Source organism: Eulemur rufifrons, chromosome 30 (genome assembly GCF_041146395.1).
Source record: "Eulemur rufifrons isolate Redbay chromosome 30, OSU_ERuf_1, whole genome shotgun sequence".
Taxonomy (NCBI): domain Eukaryota; kingdom Metazoa; phylum Chordata; class Mammalia; order Primates; family Lemuridae; genus Eulemur; species Eulemur rufifrons.
The window spans coordinates 117025204-117046314 of NC_091012.1; the positions used below are offsets into that span (position 1 = coordinate 117025204).

The 21111-nt window shown below is 34.4% G+C and overlaps 1 protein-coding gene across 1 annotated transcript in view; it reads left to right on the top strand.

Moving 5' to 3' along the window:
* The window catches only part of DMD (dystrophin), a 1602346-nt gene that overhangs the window by 348927 nt on the left and 1232308 nt on the right, over window positions 1–21111 (top strand). The window contains exon 25 of the mRNA XM_069463910.1: window positions 15857–16018. Within this exon, the coding sequence (XP_069320011.1) occupies window positions 15857–16018 (162 nt within the window). The remainder of the gene's footprint in view (window positions 1–15856; window positions 16019–21111) is intronic.

Here is a 21111-nt window from a genome sequence, read left to right on the forward strand (position 1 = left end):
AAAAAATACTATAGCAAGAGATCTGTCTTTTCAAAGAACCAACTTTTTTGTTTATCTTTTTTTATCTTTCCAAATAACCAACTTTTTGTTTCATTAATCCTTTGTATTGTTTTTTGACTTCCAATTCATTTAATTCTGATCTGACTTTTATTATTTCTTTCTGATGGCTTTAGGTTTCATTTGTTCTTCCTTTTCTAGTTCCTTGAGGAGTGACATTAGGTTGTTAATTTGTGATATTTTTGTCTTTTTGAGGTAGGCATTTAAGGCTATGAATTTTCCCCTGAGGAATGCTTTTTCTGTGTCTCATAGATTTTGATAGCTTGTACCCCTTTGTCTTACAGTTCAAAGAATTTTTTATTTCTATCTTAATTTCCTTCTTGACCCAATAATCATTCAGCAGCAGGTTGTTTAATTTCCATGACTTTGTGTAGGTTTGAGTGTTTCTCTTGTGATCGATTTCTAGTTTTCTTCTGCTGTGGTCTGAGAAGGCACATGATATGATTTTAACTTTTGTTGAATTGGTTGAGTCCTGTTTTGTGGCCTATGATATAATCAAACTTGGAGAATGCCCCATGTGCTGCTAAGAATATGTATTCTGTAGTTTTGGGATAGAATGTTCTGTGAATACATGTTAGATCCATTTGATTCAGAGTTTGGTTTAATTCCATTGTTCCTTTATTTTCTGCTTTGATGATTCATCAAGCTCAGACAGTGGGGTGTTGAGGTCCCCAGAAATTATGATGTGTGGAGATTCCTCAAAGAACTAAAAGTAGACCTACCATTTGATCCAGCCATGCTACTCTTGGGTACTACCCAGATGAAAAAAAGACTTTTCATCAAAAAGACACCTGCACTTAAATGTTTATTGCAGCACAATTCACAACTGCAAAGATATGGAATCAACCCAAGTGCCCATCAATTCATGAGTGGATTAATAAAATGTGGTATATGTATACCATGGAGTACTACTCAGCCATAAAAAAGATGAATTAATACCTTTTGCAACAATATGGATGGAACTGGAGACCATTCTCCTAAGTGAAGTATCTCAAGAATGGAAAAACAAAAACCACATGGACTCACTATTAAATTGGAACTAACCAATGACCACATGTGTGCACAGAGGGAAGTAAAACTCAGTGGAAATCAACTAGGGTGGGGAGGAAGGGAGGGGCAAAAACCTACCTAATGGGTACAATGAACACGATTTGGGTGATGGGCACAGCTATAGCTGGGACTCAAACTTAGATAATGAAATTATGTCACTGGTTTAAATGAAAAAAAAGCATATTGGGGAAAAATAGAATGGCAGAAAAATACATCAGTAGTCACAAAACTATTTATTCAGTAAATTTACCATATAAAGGCAGAGATGTTCACAATAGATAAAATATAAAAATTCAATATATATTGTATTTATGAAATACATAAAACATTAGGAAACAAATATAACAGAGATAGAAGGATGGAAACAGATTTTGCAGAAAGGCTTAATCAATACAAAGCTTAGGAACCTAATTTATTTCCAGCAAAATAGACGTTAAGGTCTATGTCATTATTAGGGGAGAAGTAGAGCAAAATATAACAATTCTAAAACTTGTATGTACCTGATAAAATAGCTTAAACTGTATAAAACAAAAATTAACAGGATAACAAGAATAAACGTATAACTACATCAGCATAGTGGGAGATTTCAATGCCTCTTTCCTTCAACACACCAGACAAAAGTTAGTAAAGATAGTGATGATTAACAATTAACACATTGGATTTAAAGACTATATACAGAACACCTAAATCAGGGTGTAACATTAGTCTAAAGTACATAGAAGCCTCAACACAATTCACATATATAACATTCTTTTGTTGTTGTTGTTGTTGTTGTTGTTGTTTTTATTTTTTTTATTTTTATTTTTATTTATTTATTTATTTTTTGAGGCAAAGTCTCACTCTGTTTGCCCAGGCTAGAGTGCCATGGCGTCAGCCTAGCTCACAGCAACCTCAAACTCTTGGGCTCAAGCAATCCTCCTGCCTCAGCCTCCCGAGTAGCTGGGACTACAGGCATGCGCCACCATGCCCAGCTAACTTTTTCTATATATTTTTTAGTTGTCTGGTTAATTTCTTTCTATTTTTTAGTAGAGGTGGGATCTCATTCTTGCTCAGGCTGGTCTCAAACTCCTGACCTCAAGCAATCCTCCCGCCTTGGCCTCCCAGAGTGCTAGGATTACAGGCATGAGCCACCGCACCCGGCCACATATATAACATTCTTAAGGAAATACTCTTTATCCTATACTTGGTATATACTCTTTATCCTGTCACTGGTATATTAAAAATGGATATAACTTTTAGGATCATATTTTCCATGTTTTCAATTTGGTTCGTTCTTTCCTTACAATTGAAGAAAGGATATTGAATATCTTGAATCTTGACTTTCCTAGGTTGAATGCTCTGTGATAAAACTTTTATCTTCATATAAAAATTGCACCGCAGGCAGGCTGTTATGGCAAACATCTGTGTTCAAGGTGACTTCAGTTTTGAGCTGAGTAGTGGACTATGCAACTTGCTCTCATAATAATTTTAATTGAATAATTGGGCAAGAGTGATTACATTTTGAAGGGAAGAAACTCACTTGTGTAATATTTACACACAGGTAATAAATTCAATAGCCTAGCCCTCTTTAATGTAGGAAAAACAGACATTAAAGTGTATGCTATTTTCTTTTTAAATTAAAAAAGTAATTTTTCTCCTTATCTATTTACTATATCTTCTTTTGTTATCTGAGTAAAGTATCATTCTTATCCTACCATTAATTGTGTGAGTTACCTTGATTTTTGTTTTTAATAATATTTTAACATACATTTTATATTTTGAATTTAATCACCCTCTATTTTATAGATACAGGAACTGGAAGAGTTTATAACCTTCACAAGAAAAAGGTCTCCAGTAAATTTGTTTCATTCTTAATCACCACAAATAATGAAGTTAGTTTTTTCAACTTTGGAAGTAGTAATTCCATCATTATCTTTAGATATAATCTACCCTACTTCAATAAATAATGTTTCCTTGGCCACTCACATTGATATTTCTGAAATGTTTATGAAACAGTAGCCAAATTTGTCTTGTCTGAATGTATGCCTAGTATAGCAAATTAGCTTTTTTGTGTCTAGACACAAAGGGACACACAGACACATGTATACATATGCATGTATTTATATATACATATGTATAAACATATTTACTCTTCATAAGTCTTCTCAATTTTCTCTCATCATCAAAATCACACAGATGGGAGGACATAGAGACTTTAGTCTGCATATACTCTCTCTTGACTCCCTCTGATTTTCTAATTTAGTAGATTTTGATTGAGCCTGGGAATTATATTTGGAAAAGTTCCTCTAGATTCTGATGATTATTCAGGTTTGGGAACCCTGGTCTAGACATTTACCCAAGCATGTTTAAGGCAGACCACTTTGCTAATGTCCCTATGTCTCAGATTCATTCCCTCTGTGGACCATTAAAGTTTTTCTTGCCCGTCCACTGCTCATCACAGCTGGGTGATCTCCGTATTCCAGAATTGAAGCTCATTTCCAATTCCTGAACAACTGAACCAAGGAGAGGAAAAAGTGGTTGTCCTTCACAGACACAGTTTCCTGCTAAAGTAGAATGAATACTTTCCAGGAAACCGCAGCAAACTTTTGATGGCATAAAAAGGACATCACTATGGTATTCACTGTGCCACCTCTCTCTCCCTCCTGAACCATAATGCAGATGGAACAGAAGTTCCCTGTGGAAAAAACATTGAGCAGTCCTGCATGGCTGTAGACATTGTCCACAACTTAATCTTCAGGTATATCTGACTTATGACAAGTGCAACAATCCTACAAGTGAGGGGCTACCACCTGAGACCTGCTAACTACTCCCTCATGCAAAAAAAAAAAAAAAAGTCATTAAGTATGAAATGTCTGATTTCCTTAAGTACTAAGTTTGACAGTTGATATATCTGACATTTTCACTTTGACACTTCCTGCTTTATTTTTGTTGTGAAGGTACATCTTCATTCTTTCAAATGAATGGTTGTGGCTTTCAAAATTTTTAGAGCAATTTTTGTGAAACCATGGATAAGTCAAATATTTGTGTTATTTTTGAATGGATTCCATTATGGAATCAATGCTGCACAAACAGCTCAAAATATCAGCAAAGTGTTTGGGAAGGATGTGGCTAATGAACACATAGTACATTGATGGTTCCAGAAGTTCCATTCTGTTGATTTTAATCCTGAAAATGAGCCACATGGGTGATTTGATACCAAGGTGGATAATGATGAGCTGAAAGCTATAGTAGAAGTGAGTCCATCGCAACCTATGCATGAATTAGCAGCAAGGTTTGATGTTACTGTTCCAACAATATTGGACCATTTGCAACAAATGGGCAAGGTAAAGAAGCTGGATAGATGGGTACTATATGAATTAAATAAGCGTCAGAAGGGAAATCGTCTCAAAGCTTGGCTTTCTTTGCCGTCACAACATAAAGGTGAACCATTTCTACACCATATTGTTAGTATGATGAAAATGGATTCTTTTTGAAAATCACAAGCATTCAGCATAAGGATTAGATAAAGACGAAGTGTGAAACACAGTTCAAAACCGAATATTTATCCAAAAAAGCTAATGGTGTCTGTTTGGTGGTCCAGCACTGGTATTATCCACTACAGATTCATGAAACCTGATCATTTGATTACAGCAGATGTCTACTGCAACCAATTGGATGAAATGATGAGGATGCTTGCCATTAAGCAGCCAAGATTGGTCAATAGAGACAGGTCAATCCTCTTGCAAGACAACCCTAGACCACATGTCACACAAACAATGCCACTCAAACTACAGAGGCTGGACTTGGAAACTCTCTGTCATCCACCATATTCACCAGACCTTGCACCAACTGATTACCACTTCTTCCAGGCTTTGGAGCACTTCTTGCAAGGAAAAATATTCCATTCTCAACAAGCTATGGGAAACGCCTTTTGAGATTTCATTGCCACTGGTTATCCAGGCTTCTTTGCTGCTGGCATAAACAATTAAGATGGCAAAACTGCGTTGATACCTTAGGTGCATACTGTGATTAATTATTCTGCTTCTTGTTTGAGATAATAAACTAAACTTTTGATTTGAAATTGGACATTTCATTTTTAATGATCTATAATTCCAACACAATAGGTATCATTTATAGATGACGATAAGATGCCACTTGGGGGAGGAGATAGAGAAGAGAAGAGGTTTGAAACAAGATTTATGTCTATTTCAGCCAGCTTTATGTTTTGCAAGAGCATTTTGTGGCAGATGACCTTGGGCTCTGACAAGGAATTGAGTGTAACGCACCCCTTTGCCAGTATTTATCTGTTCCCCATACTCACATCAACACATATGAGTCTTCTTTTTGCACTCCCAATCTACTGCTCAAACACTGTAAAGAAATTTTGGAAAGCAGGAGGAAAACCAGCTGTTCCCTACATCTTGTTCCTGCTGTTCAAGGTGCACATCCGAGCCAAATAAACTATATCAGAGCCAAAGACCCTGGCAGGAGTTCCCTTCTACAAAACTGCAGCCTTGTCTCTCTTATCCACTTGAAGAACAAAAGATTAGAATAACCTTAGAAGAAAATAGTGCAGATATTTACCTAGCTGGAGCTGAGGAATTTTTCATACTTTTTAAGTAGGGTGACAAGAAGCCATAAACAGACTCTTTCCTGCACTTCAACTTCTCCAGAGCTATGACAATCTTCTGTAGTATTTGTAATAAATAAATATTGTTAATCTTTATGCATTTGGGAAGGATAAAAGGAATCAGTTGTCCCAGATATCCCAGGAGAGAGGAGAATTTTTCCAGTTTCTCAGATACAACTTCAAGTTGGAACCAATTTAATGCATTAACTGTCATGTGAGTTGTATTTAACTCAAGCTATTTTTGAGCCTGGGGCCTCATGAAGCCCATGTAACTCACAAGTCTCTTCACCTTGGGAACCACAAAAACTATTTTTCAAGTTGCATATTACTCATGCACAGAAAACAACAAAAAATAACAAATTTTTCATTAAATTAGAAAGGATTGTTTTGTTTTTGAAGATTTTATCCTATTTTGATAACAAAACACTGTGGCCTCAAGGAAAATTTTTTTTTCTAGTATGGCAGTCAATGTGTTAAATGATGATGGACCATAGAGGCCAACAGAATTCATAGCATTTTATTCCAAGAAAAACTCAATGTTGGCCTCAGACTATTATGTATCTACATCACAGTAGAAGGAATCCAGCAGATGTCTCTAATGTACATCAGAAAAGTACCACTTTTGGTTATCAAGGCTCTATGTGATCTGATTGAAGACTGAACACTGTTTTATTCATAGATAACCCTTGTGGCCATCCTTAGCTGCTCTTTAAAAGGGACTGTGATGGATGTGCTCCCCACACATCATGTAAAGTCCTGAAGGCCAGAAACACTGTGTTCAGTATTTGTCCTATGAGTGTGAATTCCTGAGTTGGAGCAATTGACTAGTTACCAAGAGGTCTTTCACTCTGAGCTCTTTGTCACACAATTGTGCTGACTGGATATCACTACCCTTATCTAAGATTTCTTGCCAGATGTCAAACTAAGTTGCTCAGTGGCTACATTCCTGCCTTTGTATCTGACCTCAATTTATTGTTTCTTGATACAACTTGATTTTACCCCCAGATTTGGACTTTTGAGTCATAGTACAGACTGTATGTTGCTTGAACATGTGGTCTCAATCCTGACACAACTTATCTCTGGAATCTGATTTTGTCTCACTATTCTGTATCAGGAGACAGTGTCTGTGATATTTTAATTATTTATTATATCAGCAAATTATTAATTGCCTAAGATTTAAACTTCCATATTTACGTGCAGAGAGCATTTTACCATTGGGCCAGAAAAATTTTGCTGACCAGAGAGGCCTCTTAAGTTACCTTGAGAAGGCTTGCGTAAGAAGAACTCTTAGATTCCTTTTAGGTTTACTGAATTATACTTGTCTGACTTTCTTTCTGAAGCTAAAGTAAGGCATCAGTTTGCCCCTGTCAAGGCAGAAGACCAATTTCATTTGTCTACCCATGAAGATGAATGGATGCAGCAAAAATCCAGAAATGCCTTAGATAAATTACTGTACAGCTCATTGACCATTCTGTCAATGCTTTACTTGAAAGTGATGGCTATCTGATGTCAAGTTCCATTGATAAAGTGAATTCCAAACATTACTTTCAAGTATACTTTCCTTAGAGGTCACAGAAGAACTTCAGTGACCTGCTAAGACCTAAAACAGATGAAGTTTCAACTAACCATGACACCAATGGTTTTAACATTCATATTCTTTTCTCATAAAGGGAGTTATAGAGACCTCTATGAACGTGGTTTTTGATTTTCCCCCCAGTGTGTTCAAAGCCGGTGACATTAACAAAAAATAAATCTAGAAGGCCCTTTTGAATAATGTAAACTTTTTTCTTTTATATTTAAGGAATATGTACAACATTTTTGTAATTGTTTATAGCCTACATCCCTATAAAATACATTAGCAAAATATATCACAAAAAGCAATAGTACCAGAACCCCTCCACAAGAGTTATATTTAAAGTGGCTTAAAGTATACGTTTTTGTTTTTTGGTGTTTCTCATTCAAAGAATATAATGTGAGACCTCCTTTCTTTAGGAAAAAATACGACAAACTAATTTGAAAACAAAGAAAGCAACAAGCTGAATCTTTTGATGGTTGCTGAGACTATGAGCATTGGTTAACTGTTTTCCTGCCATAAATTATCTTCTCCCTCCTCTACTTTCCTCCTAATCTCTATTCAATTCCCTTTGCAAAATCCTAGCTCCATTTTTGAAAAAAAATTATTTCTTCAAGCAGTTATAAACATACCTAGACATCTAGACATTTTACATGCAACTTTGTGAGGATCTTTTACTTTCTTAGCACCATACGAAATCATGGAGAATGAAATCTTCATCTCTAATCAACCCCAAAGAGGTCCAAATGTACAATAAGACCCAAGGTGTGCCTCAAATATCAGCTTCTTTAGGCAGTTCTCCTGCCAGTTTTTGGCACTTAAAAATTGTGAGAACTTGTTTCTGAGACAAACAGAGCATTCCTAGAAGTCCTTAAATAATTCCTGACATTTTAATGGCATGCCTCCTTAAAGACCTTAAAATTATGCTCCAGAAATTTAAATTGGATGTTCAGTAAAGTTATCAATCAGTAAGCAAAGTGTTGAATTTGATAGGAGCAATAGTCCATGCATGGATTATTTATATTCATCTATATCGGTAAATGGAAATAAAATGTGTAATTTGCTGGTCACGGTATGAGACAAAAGTATCAATGTATCTTTTTTAGCCTTCTAATCATACAATACCACAGTGATGTTAAGTGTTTCACAGATATTTCCCTAGTCCTTGTTTATCTCTTCATGCCTTCCATAAAGCATTTCCCATCTTCTCCTGGACCACACTCTAGCTGTTCCTGACAGCCAGCATTTTCCCCTGCCTTTGCTTCAGTTTAGCAAGTACTGAATTCATGGACTGTTACTAATTTTCTGCATAATTTGAACCAGATAGGGCACAAATATGAAATGTTTTTACATTAACCAGATATGTGATTACTCTTTCTTACTGGTATCCTGAATAGGTCTCATTGCTTTCTAGCCTCTGCTGTAATAAAGAGTTAAATCTAGATTGGTTTAGCTTAAAATTTCAATCTCATATTCGGCATTGTTCTACGCTGTGTCTAATGCAAGCTTAAGCCATAGCTTACAAGACCTGCCATGGAAGGGAAGTGTGATCAGTTTTCACCCTACACCTCCATCACCTTTTCTTACCCCTTCTGGTTTACATTATTCTTCACTGACCTGGGAAGTAGGAATGAAGGAAAATGGGCAAATATCTCCCATTAACTAGCCTTTTTGTAGTGTTCAGTTGTACTGTTTTTTTTGCCACACTAAGTGTTAGAAAGTACAAGTTGCCTGCTCTATTCACTATGTCATCATTTCTAATACCTTTTTTACCCTTCCAGTAGGCATAGAATTTCTAAAGAGAAAGTTACAGAAGCAGAGTCCAAGTTGGTAATTAGGTGCTGTCCTCATCTACTTTTGACTTCCAGATTCTGTGAGTGATGATCTTGGAGCTCCACTACCACCTTTCATTCCTCCTTGAGAAGTAAACAGAAGGAGTCTGCCTTCTGTCCCCCTGGGCCATGGGTTTAGCATGGCTATGATTCTCTCCAAAATCTTCAGAAAGCTTTAGTATTAGTGGGCTTGGTGAATAATGAAGGGAAGGCCAGCCTTTCCACCTTTTTATGTAAACCCTTGACATGTCTTGGTTTTTCCATCTCTTAGAAGGGGAGGAACTTAGTACTTATTGTTTTAGTTTAAGACTATAGCCAAAATTCTAAGACAACAGATAGTCAATAGCCTGGTGCTATTGACTAATTTAAAAAGAAGAGCTATAAATAACTGAGATCCCCCTGATGCTTGACACATGATAGACACCCAATAAATATTACATAATTAAATAAAAGGAAAGGTTTGTGAAAGATCCCAAGAAGTCATAATGCATCTTTGGTACAATCATTCTTCCCATTCCATAAGACTCATATGATTCTTAAACCCTTCCACATGGAGCTCCACAGCAAGGAGAAACCTGATAAAAACCTTCTTCCAAGCCCTCCACCCAAATTGGCCCTCCTGAGTTATAACTCAGGCATCAAAATTCTATTTCCCATTTTTCCAAAAAATACAATAAAATAATAACACATATTCATAAAAGAAGAAACAGAGAATAATGACAAGCTATGCCATTCCCACTGCTAGATCTCACAGATATTGAAAGGAAGTTATTTTATGGTGTTAAAATAACTCAGATTGTCAATTAACTATCCCAAATGTATTCCTTTATTTTAGCATATTGATTTGTAAGCAATATTTTCTTTTTAAATTGTGTATTATGCAACCAATAGAGGAATTGCAGTCAGTGTAGGATAGGAAATTTTAGGCAGAAAAACTTTTCAGATGTTATTTAACTCATGTAATATAGATTTAATTTTCCACTTTTTTTGTTTGGCTGAAAAATGCTTTATCTTTGCATTCTATTAGATTTTTCTCTGATTTGGTTGTAATCTTCCTGTAGAGAGAGACAGAGACAGAGAGAGACTGGGTGAATAGTTTAATTCTTCGAATTATGATGTGATTAAGTGTTTGCTATTGTATGTAAATATAAATTGTCAAGGAAATATGCCTTTATAATAATTTTTTCAGCAGGTCTTATGTTAGTAGTGAAAACACCCACATTCCGGGCCAGACGTGGTGGCTTGTGCCTGTAATCCTAGCACTATGGGAGGCCGAGGTGGGAGGATCGTTTGAGCTCAGGAGTTTGAGACCAGCGTGAGCACGAGTGAGACCCCATCTCTACTAAAAATAGAAAGAAATTATCTAGACAACTAAAAATATATATGTAGAAAAAATTATCCAGGCATGGTGGCACATGCCTGTAGTCCCAGCTACTCGGGAGGCTGAGGCAGAAGGATTGCTTGAGCCCAGGAGTTTGAGGTTGCTGTGAGCTAGGCTGACGCCACGGCACTGTAGCCCTGGCAACAGAGTGAGACTCTGTCTTAAAAAAAAAAAAAAAAAAAGAAAACACCCACATTCCTAATTCAATTGCAATCATTAACTTGCCCATAACCTCTTAAATGAAGTAGAATTTTTTTATATTGCATTTACTAAGTATACTATAAGAAATGTAGCTTTTTATTTAAAAAAATTTAGGGGGTACATGTGTTTTTTGTTATATGGATGAAGTCTATCATGCCGAAATCAGGGCTTTCAGTGTATCCGTCACCAGAGTAGTGTACGTTGTACCTGATAGGTATATTTTTATCCCTCATACCCCTCACACCCTCCCCCTTCTTAGTTTTCAATGTCCATTACACCTCTTTATGAACATACATGTACCGTTTTTAGCTTCCACTTTATTAGTGAGAACATGTGGTGTTTGTTTTTCCATTCCTGAGATACTTCACTTAGGATGATGGTCTAAAGTTCCATCTGAGTTGCTGCAAAAGACATTATTTCATTCCTTTTCGTGGCCTAGTAGTACTCAATGGTATGTGTATACACACACACACTCTCTCACTCTATATTTTCTTTATCCATTCATCAGTTGATGGGAACTTAGGTTGAGTCCACATCTTTGCAATTGTGAGTTGTGCTGTGATAAAATTTGGGTACAGATGTCCTTTTGATATAATGACTTATTTTCCTTTGTGTAGATACCCAGTAATGGTATTGCTGGATCGAATGGTGGATCTACTTTTAGTTCTTTGAGGAATCTCCATAATGCTTTCCATAGCAGTGGAACAAGTTTACATTTCGACCAACAGTGTATAGACCTTCCCTTTTCACCACAACCACCTCAATGTCTATTGTTTTTTGACTTTTTAATAATACAATTCTGACAGCAGTAAGGTGGTATCTTATTGTGGTTTTTGTTTGCAATCCCCTGATAATTAGTGATGTTGAGCATTTTTCCATAAGAAGGTAGACAAGAAAATGCAGCTTTTTTGTAAAATGCTATTGAATTTTTTTCTAATTTGTCTTTATTTTTAAGCATGCATTCATATTTTAAATACATTCTTTTTGGTTCCAATTCTCAGGGTTCTTTTTAATTTCACACGAAGAATTTGTTCTTCCAGAGTTTCTTAGGCATGCTGTACTTTGATTTAAGTATATATGATATTGTGATGCAAAATTAATACATTATTTTAAAAATGGGAATGTGATGAACAATCAGTTCATTGTGGAGATGACTTTTCATTGCCAGCAAAAGTAATTAAACTTTTCCTTAAAACTTTTTATTTTATATTTTAGAAAACTTTGAAGAAATAATTCATTTCATATGTGTTAATTTGTTCTTTTCTTTGAAATTTCTTTGGAAATTGGATTAAATGTTTCTTCATTATGTTTTTTTCTTGGTAACCATTACTAGGATTCAGTTTTCTACTTTTATATTTTTGTTATTGATTGCCAGTCTTTTAATGTCTTTCTGTCTTCATATTTGCTGTTTCTGTCTAGCTATATAATTCCTCTTATTGCTGAGTGCATTAGCTAAAAACGTTCAATAACATTTTAAAACAACAGTTGAGCAGTATTCTGAAATGACAACAAAAATCCAGTTATAAATCAAGACTCCCTACCAACTCCATTCAATGAGACAGCACAGTCAAGTTGGCAGTCATGGAAAATTCATAGGCCTGGCATGCCATCAGAATCTACCTAATAAGATGTTTGGAAATAGAAGTCAGCTTATGCCATGACTACTTCAAAGAATTCTGCAAGCTTGGATTGACATCAGGTCTTTTCACTGCCTGAGATAATCAAAGAATCTGTGTAAATTAGCCTCTCTTATTGACTGCCAAGCAAGGCAAAGAATGAAAGCACCTGAAGTCAACTCTGCCATCATCTCTTAGGCCAAACTGTTCCTTTCAGCTTATAGAAAGTCATGAATAGAAAAAGTTAGATTTCTAAAAATAATTTAAGGCTAGATATTTGGTTTAATGTTATGCTATGTTACATCCTAATCAATTATATTAAAATTCTACAGATGTGCATTGAAGAGTATTCTGTTTTGCTTTTAGCCAGAAAATGGAAAAATTTTAAACCATACCTGAGCAGCAATTACTACATGCTATAATTGGAAAGTTTCCCCAGCCACCTGTCACAATGCTGAAATTTTATCATTTAGAGATCAGTTTCTTTGGAGGAGATCTGGGTAGGCTATAGAAAGTCTGTTCTCCAATACAGAGGCTCTGATTTTAACAATTAGCACTATTACTTGAATTAGTATCTGTTGTAAATTTTAGTTGAAGTTTTCACTGACAGAAAGGGAAACTATGTTTGAATTGGATTACAGGGCAAGGTCTTGTTCACTGATCTTGGATAGAGTATTTTCATAGAAATAGATTACACAGAGGGAAGTAAAAGTCATAGTAAATCAAGCAGGGGGAGGAGGGGAGGGGAATTACTCACCTAACGGGTACAGTGAACAATATTCAGGTGATGGGCACATTTACAGCTCTAACTCAAGCCATGTATCAAAAACGTTTCTACCCCCTTAATATTTTGAAATAAAAAAGAAAAAAAAGAAAAGAAAAAGAAATAGATTAAAGCTTTCTCCAAATAATGTCCCATCCTATTCTGACACTTTTAATACAAAAAAATAATAAATAATAGGTGGCTTTATTCTCCAAAGGATACATCTCTGAACAGTAGTGGCCTTCTTTTTCCGATTTCTTTTGTAAATCCATTTTTTGCCATTGACTGCTTTAACTTTTCTGTTTTCCTCATTAAAAATCCTTTTTATACCACTCATCCAGTCACAAACATAGCTTTTGTGCTTTATTCTAGAAACTGGTATTGAACATTGAACAACACAGCCATAATACCTGACCTCATTAGACTTCATAGTTTACAGGAAATGCAGACAATTAGTGGGAAATTACAATGTGTTGTGGTACATGCTAAGGCAAATACAAAGTGCAGGAAAGAACATGATAATGACAAGTATGTGAGGTAATGGATATGTTAAATAGTTGAATATAGCCATCCCACAACAGATCCACATATTAAAACATTATGTTGTATACCATAAACATATATATTTTTTTCTTGTCAAATAAAAAATAGACTCAAACAGAACATAGGAGAATTATTTCCCTGAACTTAGAGGGTACTGGGGATAGCCACTTAGAGAAGATGCCCACGTTTCTTAGTCTAGACTCAGGATAAAAACAAATTAGCCAGTAAAGGGAAGTTGGGGATAAGATTGTTCCTGGGAAACAAAACACCAGGTTTAAGGGCAAGAATCAACAGGGACATGGTATATGTTGGAAAATGAAAAATAAAATTTCTCTATAGCTAAACCAGGGAGTAGAAGACACCAGCAGGGCCTATAGCATGAAGGGATATTTAAGCCATATGAAGAGATAAGGCTTTTATCCTAAGAAAAATAAAGAATCACTAGAAGATTTTAAACAGAGAACCATAATTTCATTTTAGGGAGAATACACTGTAGCTTCTTTGCAGATGAGATATGGCAGGATAAAATACCAACCAAGAGGCTGGTACTATATTTTAGGCAGGATGTGATAATGACCTTAACTAGGATAATGGCAGTGGGGAAAGGGAGAAAAGGATAGAATCAAGAAATATTTAGAAGTTATATAAAGAAAGTATTAGTGATTGATTGAGTGATTAGCAACTAAATAATAAAGGACATGATAGAGGAAGTAGAGATATCCAGCATTATGTCTAATAAAGGGAATAATTATTAGTATTTCACTGAAATAAGAAGAAAAATACAAAGAGCAAAAGCATATTGCAGAGATGAGAAGTAGGTGAAAAGGGGACACACAATGAGTCCACACTTGGTGGTAGTGTTAAGCTTTGGTGGCTTGTAGGACATCTAAGTGGAAATGTCCAGTAAGGCGATATATGTGCAACTGTGGAGATCAGGAAGAAACCTGGACTTGAGATAGAGTTGAGAGTTGTCTGCATGTGAGGAGGAATTGAAGTTAAGGGTATAGGTAGAATGCAAAGAAAAGAAAGCCTAAGAAAAAATCTTGAAGAAGTCAAGATTTATGGTACTGCAAGAAGCACTGGGAAAGATCTCCCCCTCCTGCAACATCACTAGACTTCCAGTCCCTTTTCCTTTAGTCCAGATGATTCTAAATGTATTCTTAGTTGAGCAACGTTGTGTTCTAGCTTGGCTTCATTGAGGAACAATGATATCTCCAATATCTTTTAAGGTTAAGAATAAACATTTATATTATTTATGTCATATCTAATTTTCTGTATATAATATAAATATTAAGATCATTTTTAAAACCCCAGGCATGGTCTGTGGGAAAGAGAGTTATGCTGTACCAGATAATCATGCCTACACATCATATATTAAGGGAAGATACTTTATATGATGATGACTTAATGAATGCCCAATAAGTTGCCTGGTCTCATTCCTTACTTTTATAACTACTCTTTTAAAGGTGAACAGATCCTTGAAGGGAGACTTTGCAAAGTGTTCAGCATGCTATTTATACTTGAAAAATGTTAAATTATCCTAATCATACTTATAGTAACAATCAAGATTAATTGCAGCTATATTAGGATTACTTATTATTTGTTCTACTTCAGCAATAACACAAATCCAATTGTACAAACAATTTCCATAATCCAAATTGTGAAAGAAAGTAGGGGGAAAGAGATCACACAAAGCTGGTTGAAATAGTATTCAAAATAAATTCTTAACCAGATGGTTATCTAAAATTCTCTTTTTGACAAGGAGCCCATTCTGAACAGATTGTATATGTGTCTCACTGGTAGAAGTGGATTATCTGTCTTGAATTGGATTGTGATGACGATGACCCTATTCTAAGCAAACCAAATCTCTTGAACTATATAATGAGATCAGGAGGAGCATTCGGCCTGGGAATGACAGATTGCAATGACTGAGATGATTTTGCTAATATTTTTTGCAGCCTCTTTCCTTTATGTACATAATATTGTGGTTTTTTTCCTGCAGAGACCCCTGATCCTATAGTTTGGTGTGCTAATTATTTCTTCTTCTTCATTTTTTTTTTTTTAATTTTTACAAGCAGAGCTGAATGAGTGGCAGGAAGCTGCGGAATCTATCTTACAAAAAGGTGATTGTGGAAGAGTCTAGAATCTTCATTTACTTTGCAGCAGGATTAGAGAAAAACTATCAAGAATAAACATGTAACTGATTCACTCTTACTCATTCTTCTCTTTAGGCCGTGAGGAGGCAAAAGTTGCTTGAACAGAGTATCCAGTCTGCCCAGGAGATGGAAAAATCCTTACACTTAATTCAGGAGTCTCTCACATTCATTGACAAGCAGTTGGCAGCTTATATGGCTGACAAAGTGGACGCAGCTCAAATGCCTCAGGAAGCCCAGGCAAGTACATCTGGGAATGGAGCTTCTGTTCTTTTGTTTTTATTACCTAAACAAAATGTTGCTGACTTTTTATTATAACTTGAAGTTTATTCAACTAGTTGTGCAGGAGGTTGTTTTGATTGACTGACGTGACTATTTGGAAGTAAGAGGAATAAGAGGGTCTAGATTAGTACTCTAAGGTTTATTTTTCAAAGTATGTAGTAGAAGAATTTCGAATAGAGACACTTAAAAGACAGGAACACTAAGATCTGCTGTTTATCCATGTTTTCAAACTCTACTAAAGCTGGAGGGAAACCATACACATGTAAATGGTAAAGAAAATATGTTTTATGGTACTATTATAAAGCAGTCCCAAACAACTCATCTGTGCTATCATGGAATTACAAAGCACATGATATCTATATTGTTTTACATTAATGTTGTACAATCACGTAACACAAAATTATCGATATAAATTTGTGTCTTATTACTAATGATCATACTGGATGTACTCACATGCACACACTAACACATCCACAAACATTCAAGTCTTAATTCAGTCCTAATTATGAAATGTGGTTAACCAGTTTTTTTTTCAGAATGAGAGTTAAAATAATAATGGAAATAAATCTAAATTGACTTTAAAATTTGTAAATTTAGGCCATATCTAAATTTACATTCACTTAAAGAAGTACTTTTAAAATGTTAAGTTCCTATTTTAAAATAACATTTAAATATATATAATATATTTGTATCAGAGGTATTATTTATTTAAATGCCTTGAGTTGTATCATACTAAGGTAATGTAGCTACTTTTAAAATCTTGTATTCATGTTATGAACCCAATAACCAAGTATACCTTAGACCTACGTGCTATGATGTGAGAGGCATTCAAAGGTTATCTACAAATCTCAAAGACCATCTCCCCACTGATTGGTGGAGATAGATACCTGAAGTTTTTCACTTTAAAATCAATTTTAGGGCAAAATACTGGCTTTGTAGATTATGGTTACAATTTAATTACAGTGTAATGAATCATAGTTAAATTGGTGCCCAGAGCATCAGTGTACACAATAGCATGAATTAGTTTACCATATTGCCTAAGTTTGACAAAGAAAGTCCCTAATTATATAAGGCAGAGCACTGGTGGTTTTGATAGGCCTAAAAAGGCCAGAGCAAAGGGTTCCTTATGAAATGCACACCATTGCAATAGGGGATGAAGAAAGAGAAGTTTGGGGAGAATTCTAATGATAAAATCCTCCTCATAGGTTTTCACTGGGACTACGAGAGTAAATACTGTAGTAAAAATGGGAGATAATGGTAAACATACTTAAGGATTTTATTTTTTTAATTTTTTATTGATATATAATAATTGTATATATTTTGGGGGGTGCATGTGATACTTTGATACATCCACTTCCCAGAATATACATTTTTCAAACTTCCACAAATCTAGTCAAGTTCTCTAGCATTAAATATTCCTAAGATTGTTCAAATTTGAGTCCATATAAATTTTTTATTGATACATAATATATGTACATATTTATGGGACATATGTGCTATTTTGTTACATGTATAGAATGGGTAATGATTAAGTCAGGGTATTCAGAGTATCCATCAGAGATAAGTTATAGTAAAATGCATTATAGAAATGAGGAATTGTTATTGAATTGAGTAAAACTACATGATTGTAAACTAAATTCAGAGTAGAACTGCCTTTAAAAAAAATTTAGTGACATGACCTTGAAGGAATGTTTGATTAAAGAATGCTTATAACTTTCTGAATGAGATTAAGGAAATTTCTGAGCAATATAAATACTAAACATTAACATTGTAAATTTTGGCTTTAAAATATATAAAAAGCTACTTTTTCAGGATTGGTAAAGTGAAACTATGAGTAGCAAATTTGATAGGAAAAGGCTACTACTGTATTAGAAGAAAAAAGGGAGCTTTTAGGAAAAAAAATCTTGTTTAGTTGAAAAGGTTGTGCGTTTTCTTTTATTTAGACATGGATGCAGGATTCTATAAACATTAATAAAATATACTAGTTTTTAATAACAATATAAATGTTTTGTTTTCTCAACTAAAATAGCTATAAAATATTAACTATAGCAGTAGAAAAGTATATTCAAGTAGCAGAACACAGGTAAATTAAGAAATTTCAAATATACTTCAAGAAAGAGATTTTAGAGCACTAACAAGCCCAAATCCATTTTCCATGCATTTCTCGTTGCGCTTGAATTTTTAAGATAGTTCTTGACATTGAATCTCCTCAAAGGTAATATATTATATTGCAAAATTCAAGCCACCTGAAAACTATTAAAACATTCTTCTTCTTCAAGATTTTAAGTTGTCAGCAAGTGAATTGTTTTCAGGAACAGAGTTATCAAGTGCTCAGATTTACTTCAAGGATTGTATTTCCTGAAGTTAAATTTAAAACTCTCATGAAAGAAAAAGGTAGAGACTAAAAATTTGTCTGTAGAATAAGTATTTAAGCACAGTGTATTGGACAAAGGACCAAAGAATGCTACCAAAATGACATTTTAAATATACATATATATGTGTGTGTGTGTGTGTGTGTGTGTGTGCGCGCGCGCGCACACATAATGGTTGCTAATTGTAATGCTTTGTATTAACAAAAAACAATTGTGTTTCTGTAAATTTGGGTAAAAGTTTATTGCTAATTGAAATATTAGTGGGACTTAATTTCTCTTTTCAGAAATTGCATATTTTAATTCATCACTGAGAGCAGGACAAAATGAATGATATCACCATACTTTGTATTCTTTTAAATATGTGCTCAGATTTTCTGTCCAATATTGGTCACACAGATTTGTGGATGTCTAACTCCACCATGTGGTGCACTGATAGTTCTGCTACTAAATTTAAGTCTGTTAGCAGAGACTTTTTTCTGCATTTTTAGATTATTTAAGATTCTGAGGTATAAAAACGGTTGTATTCAGGAAATGTATGTAATGTGTATAACTTTCTGACAGGTATACTCTTATTATATGTAAAAGAGATGTAGATCAAGATACTTCCTTTCGTTCACGTTTGCATTTGTAATGATAGGAAATAAAAGAACTTCCCACTTCTTCAACATGTTAATTGATCAGTTATCTGTCATAATTAGGAAACTGTGCCCTCTGTTTCTGAATTGGATTGAAAAATTGGATTTTTATTTAGTGACATGAGCTTATATTAAGAGAAGTAAAGCTTAATCTTTTAGATAATAAAACTATATACTGCAAGGATATCAGAGTATATATTGATCTATGAGTATTTTGTTTCAAAAAATAGCTCTTGATCAAACCACAATCTTAAATTATATGACCACAGCATCAAATTGCCCAGTGCCAGTCCATTTAAAGAGAGTTTTATTAAAGTACAAAATTAAGATGACATTTTATCTATTCAAACAGAATAAAGCAAATAGGGAAAACCCTTCTAGATATTATCTTCTAAGTATAGAAATCAGAAACTTATAAACTATTACAAAACTACAACAACTAAAAATGTAACAATCTATTAATGTTTCTTTGAAACGATTTCTAAAAAGTCACCAACTTGTATAACTTCAAAAAACACATGGCATGAATTTGGCTGTTTACTGCTTAATTTTCCAGAACACACTGAAGCACAGAGTTTTAGTTTAGGTACCTAAAATCCAGTATAAAAATCCAATTACCCAAGCTGCACCCTAAACCAATCAAGTCAGAATCTCTGGGTGGATTCAGTCATCAGAATTTTTAAAAACTCTCCCAGTTACTCTAATTGTAGCTAAGCTTGAGAATGGCTTTGGATAGTTCATTACTGGTAATGACTGAATTGCTCCTATTTTTTTTTCCCTTATCCCACTTCTCACAACTCTTTTATAAAGATTCTTACCTATGGCTGTGTCAATAATTCAATGGGTGGGAGTCAGAGTGGCAATCAAACTACAAGTGACATAGTTTGGTCATCCCCTCACTTATGGAAAATGGGTGAAGATAGAAAATATAGCTGAGAACTACTGTACAAAGTAATTAATTTACACAAATAAAAATTTAAATATCGATATTTGAGGCTAACCTAAGCTTGGTTTCCTTATATTCATTTTTTTAATTCCACAAATATTAACATGCCAATCAGCTTGGATGTAGCTCTAAGTCATTTTAGGGGTCAGCGACAACTATGTATAAGTAGCTACTTGTAATTTATTAAAATTACAAAGATACTTCAATACGTACATTTTTTTCCTTTTCTAGTAATTTCACTTTCTGAATCTCCAATAGGTAAGGACAACCCAACGTGGACACCTGTTGAAATTCTCCATGCCATTATGTTTTGATGATGTACATTTTATAGAGGAGAACGTGACCCTGTTACTTAGATTACAAGAAACAATAGAGTTGACTAATAGTGATTGCAATAGCTTAAATATGCTATTTCTTCTGTCCCATATATTTCTTACCCCATCTTTTGCAATGTTGTGTCCCACATAGTATATTTATGTGCACGAATAGAGGAAAAATGGAATAATTTAGGAAACAAAAATTATCATTGGAGAAGAGGTCCTCATAAACAAAGAAAGAAAAGTGCTGCTATGTTTTGCCTGGACTTTTGGGTATTCCAATGTTTACCACAGACCAGATTTCTTCCTTCCATCTATTTTCTCCTCCCATTAACAATGTGGCTAAAATTTAGAAAAGAGAGATCTTTCTTATCAAATAAAACTGTTCATTTAAACTGATTACATTAGCTGCACATCAAAAGAATTTATAATTGCAGTCTAGGTCTTCTTGTGTTTATTGAAGAGGTTAAATCTTATAACTCACGTTCAATATATTTGGTCATATTTAAATGTAAATGTTCCAAACTATCAAAATCAATGACTTAAAAAATAAAGACCTAAATACAGATTTTGGTCAATCAGATTGAGCTTATGATTTCATTAGGAAATAAAACAGACTTGTATAGTGTAAATAGGCACATTTGATTGCCAAATGGCTTAGAACAGTCTAACTTTACAGCATACTTCACTGATTTATGAATTAGACAGCATAAACCTTCAAAGGGGAATTCTTTGAGGATTTAAGTGATAATTAAATAATTTAACCAAAGAATAAAATGGA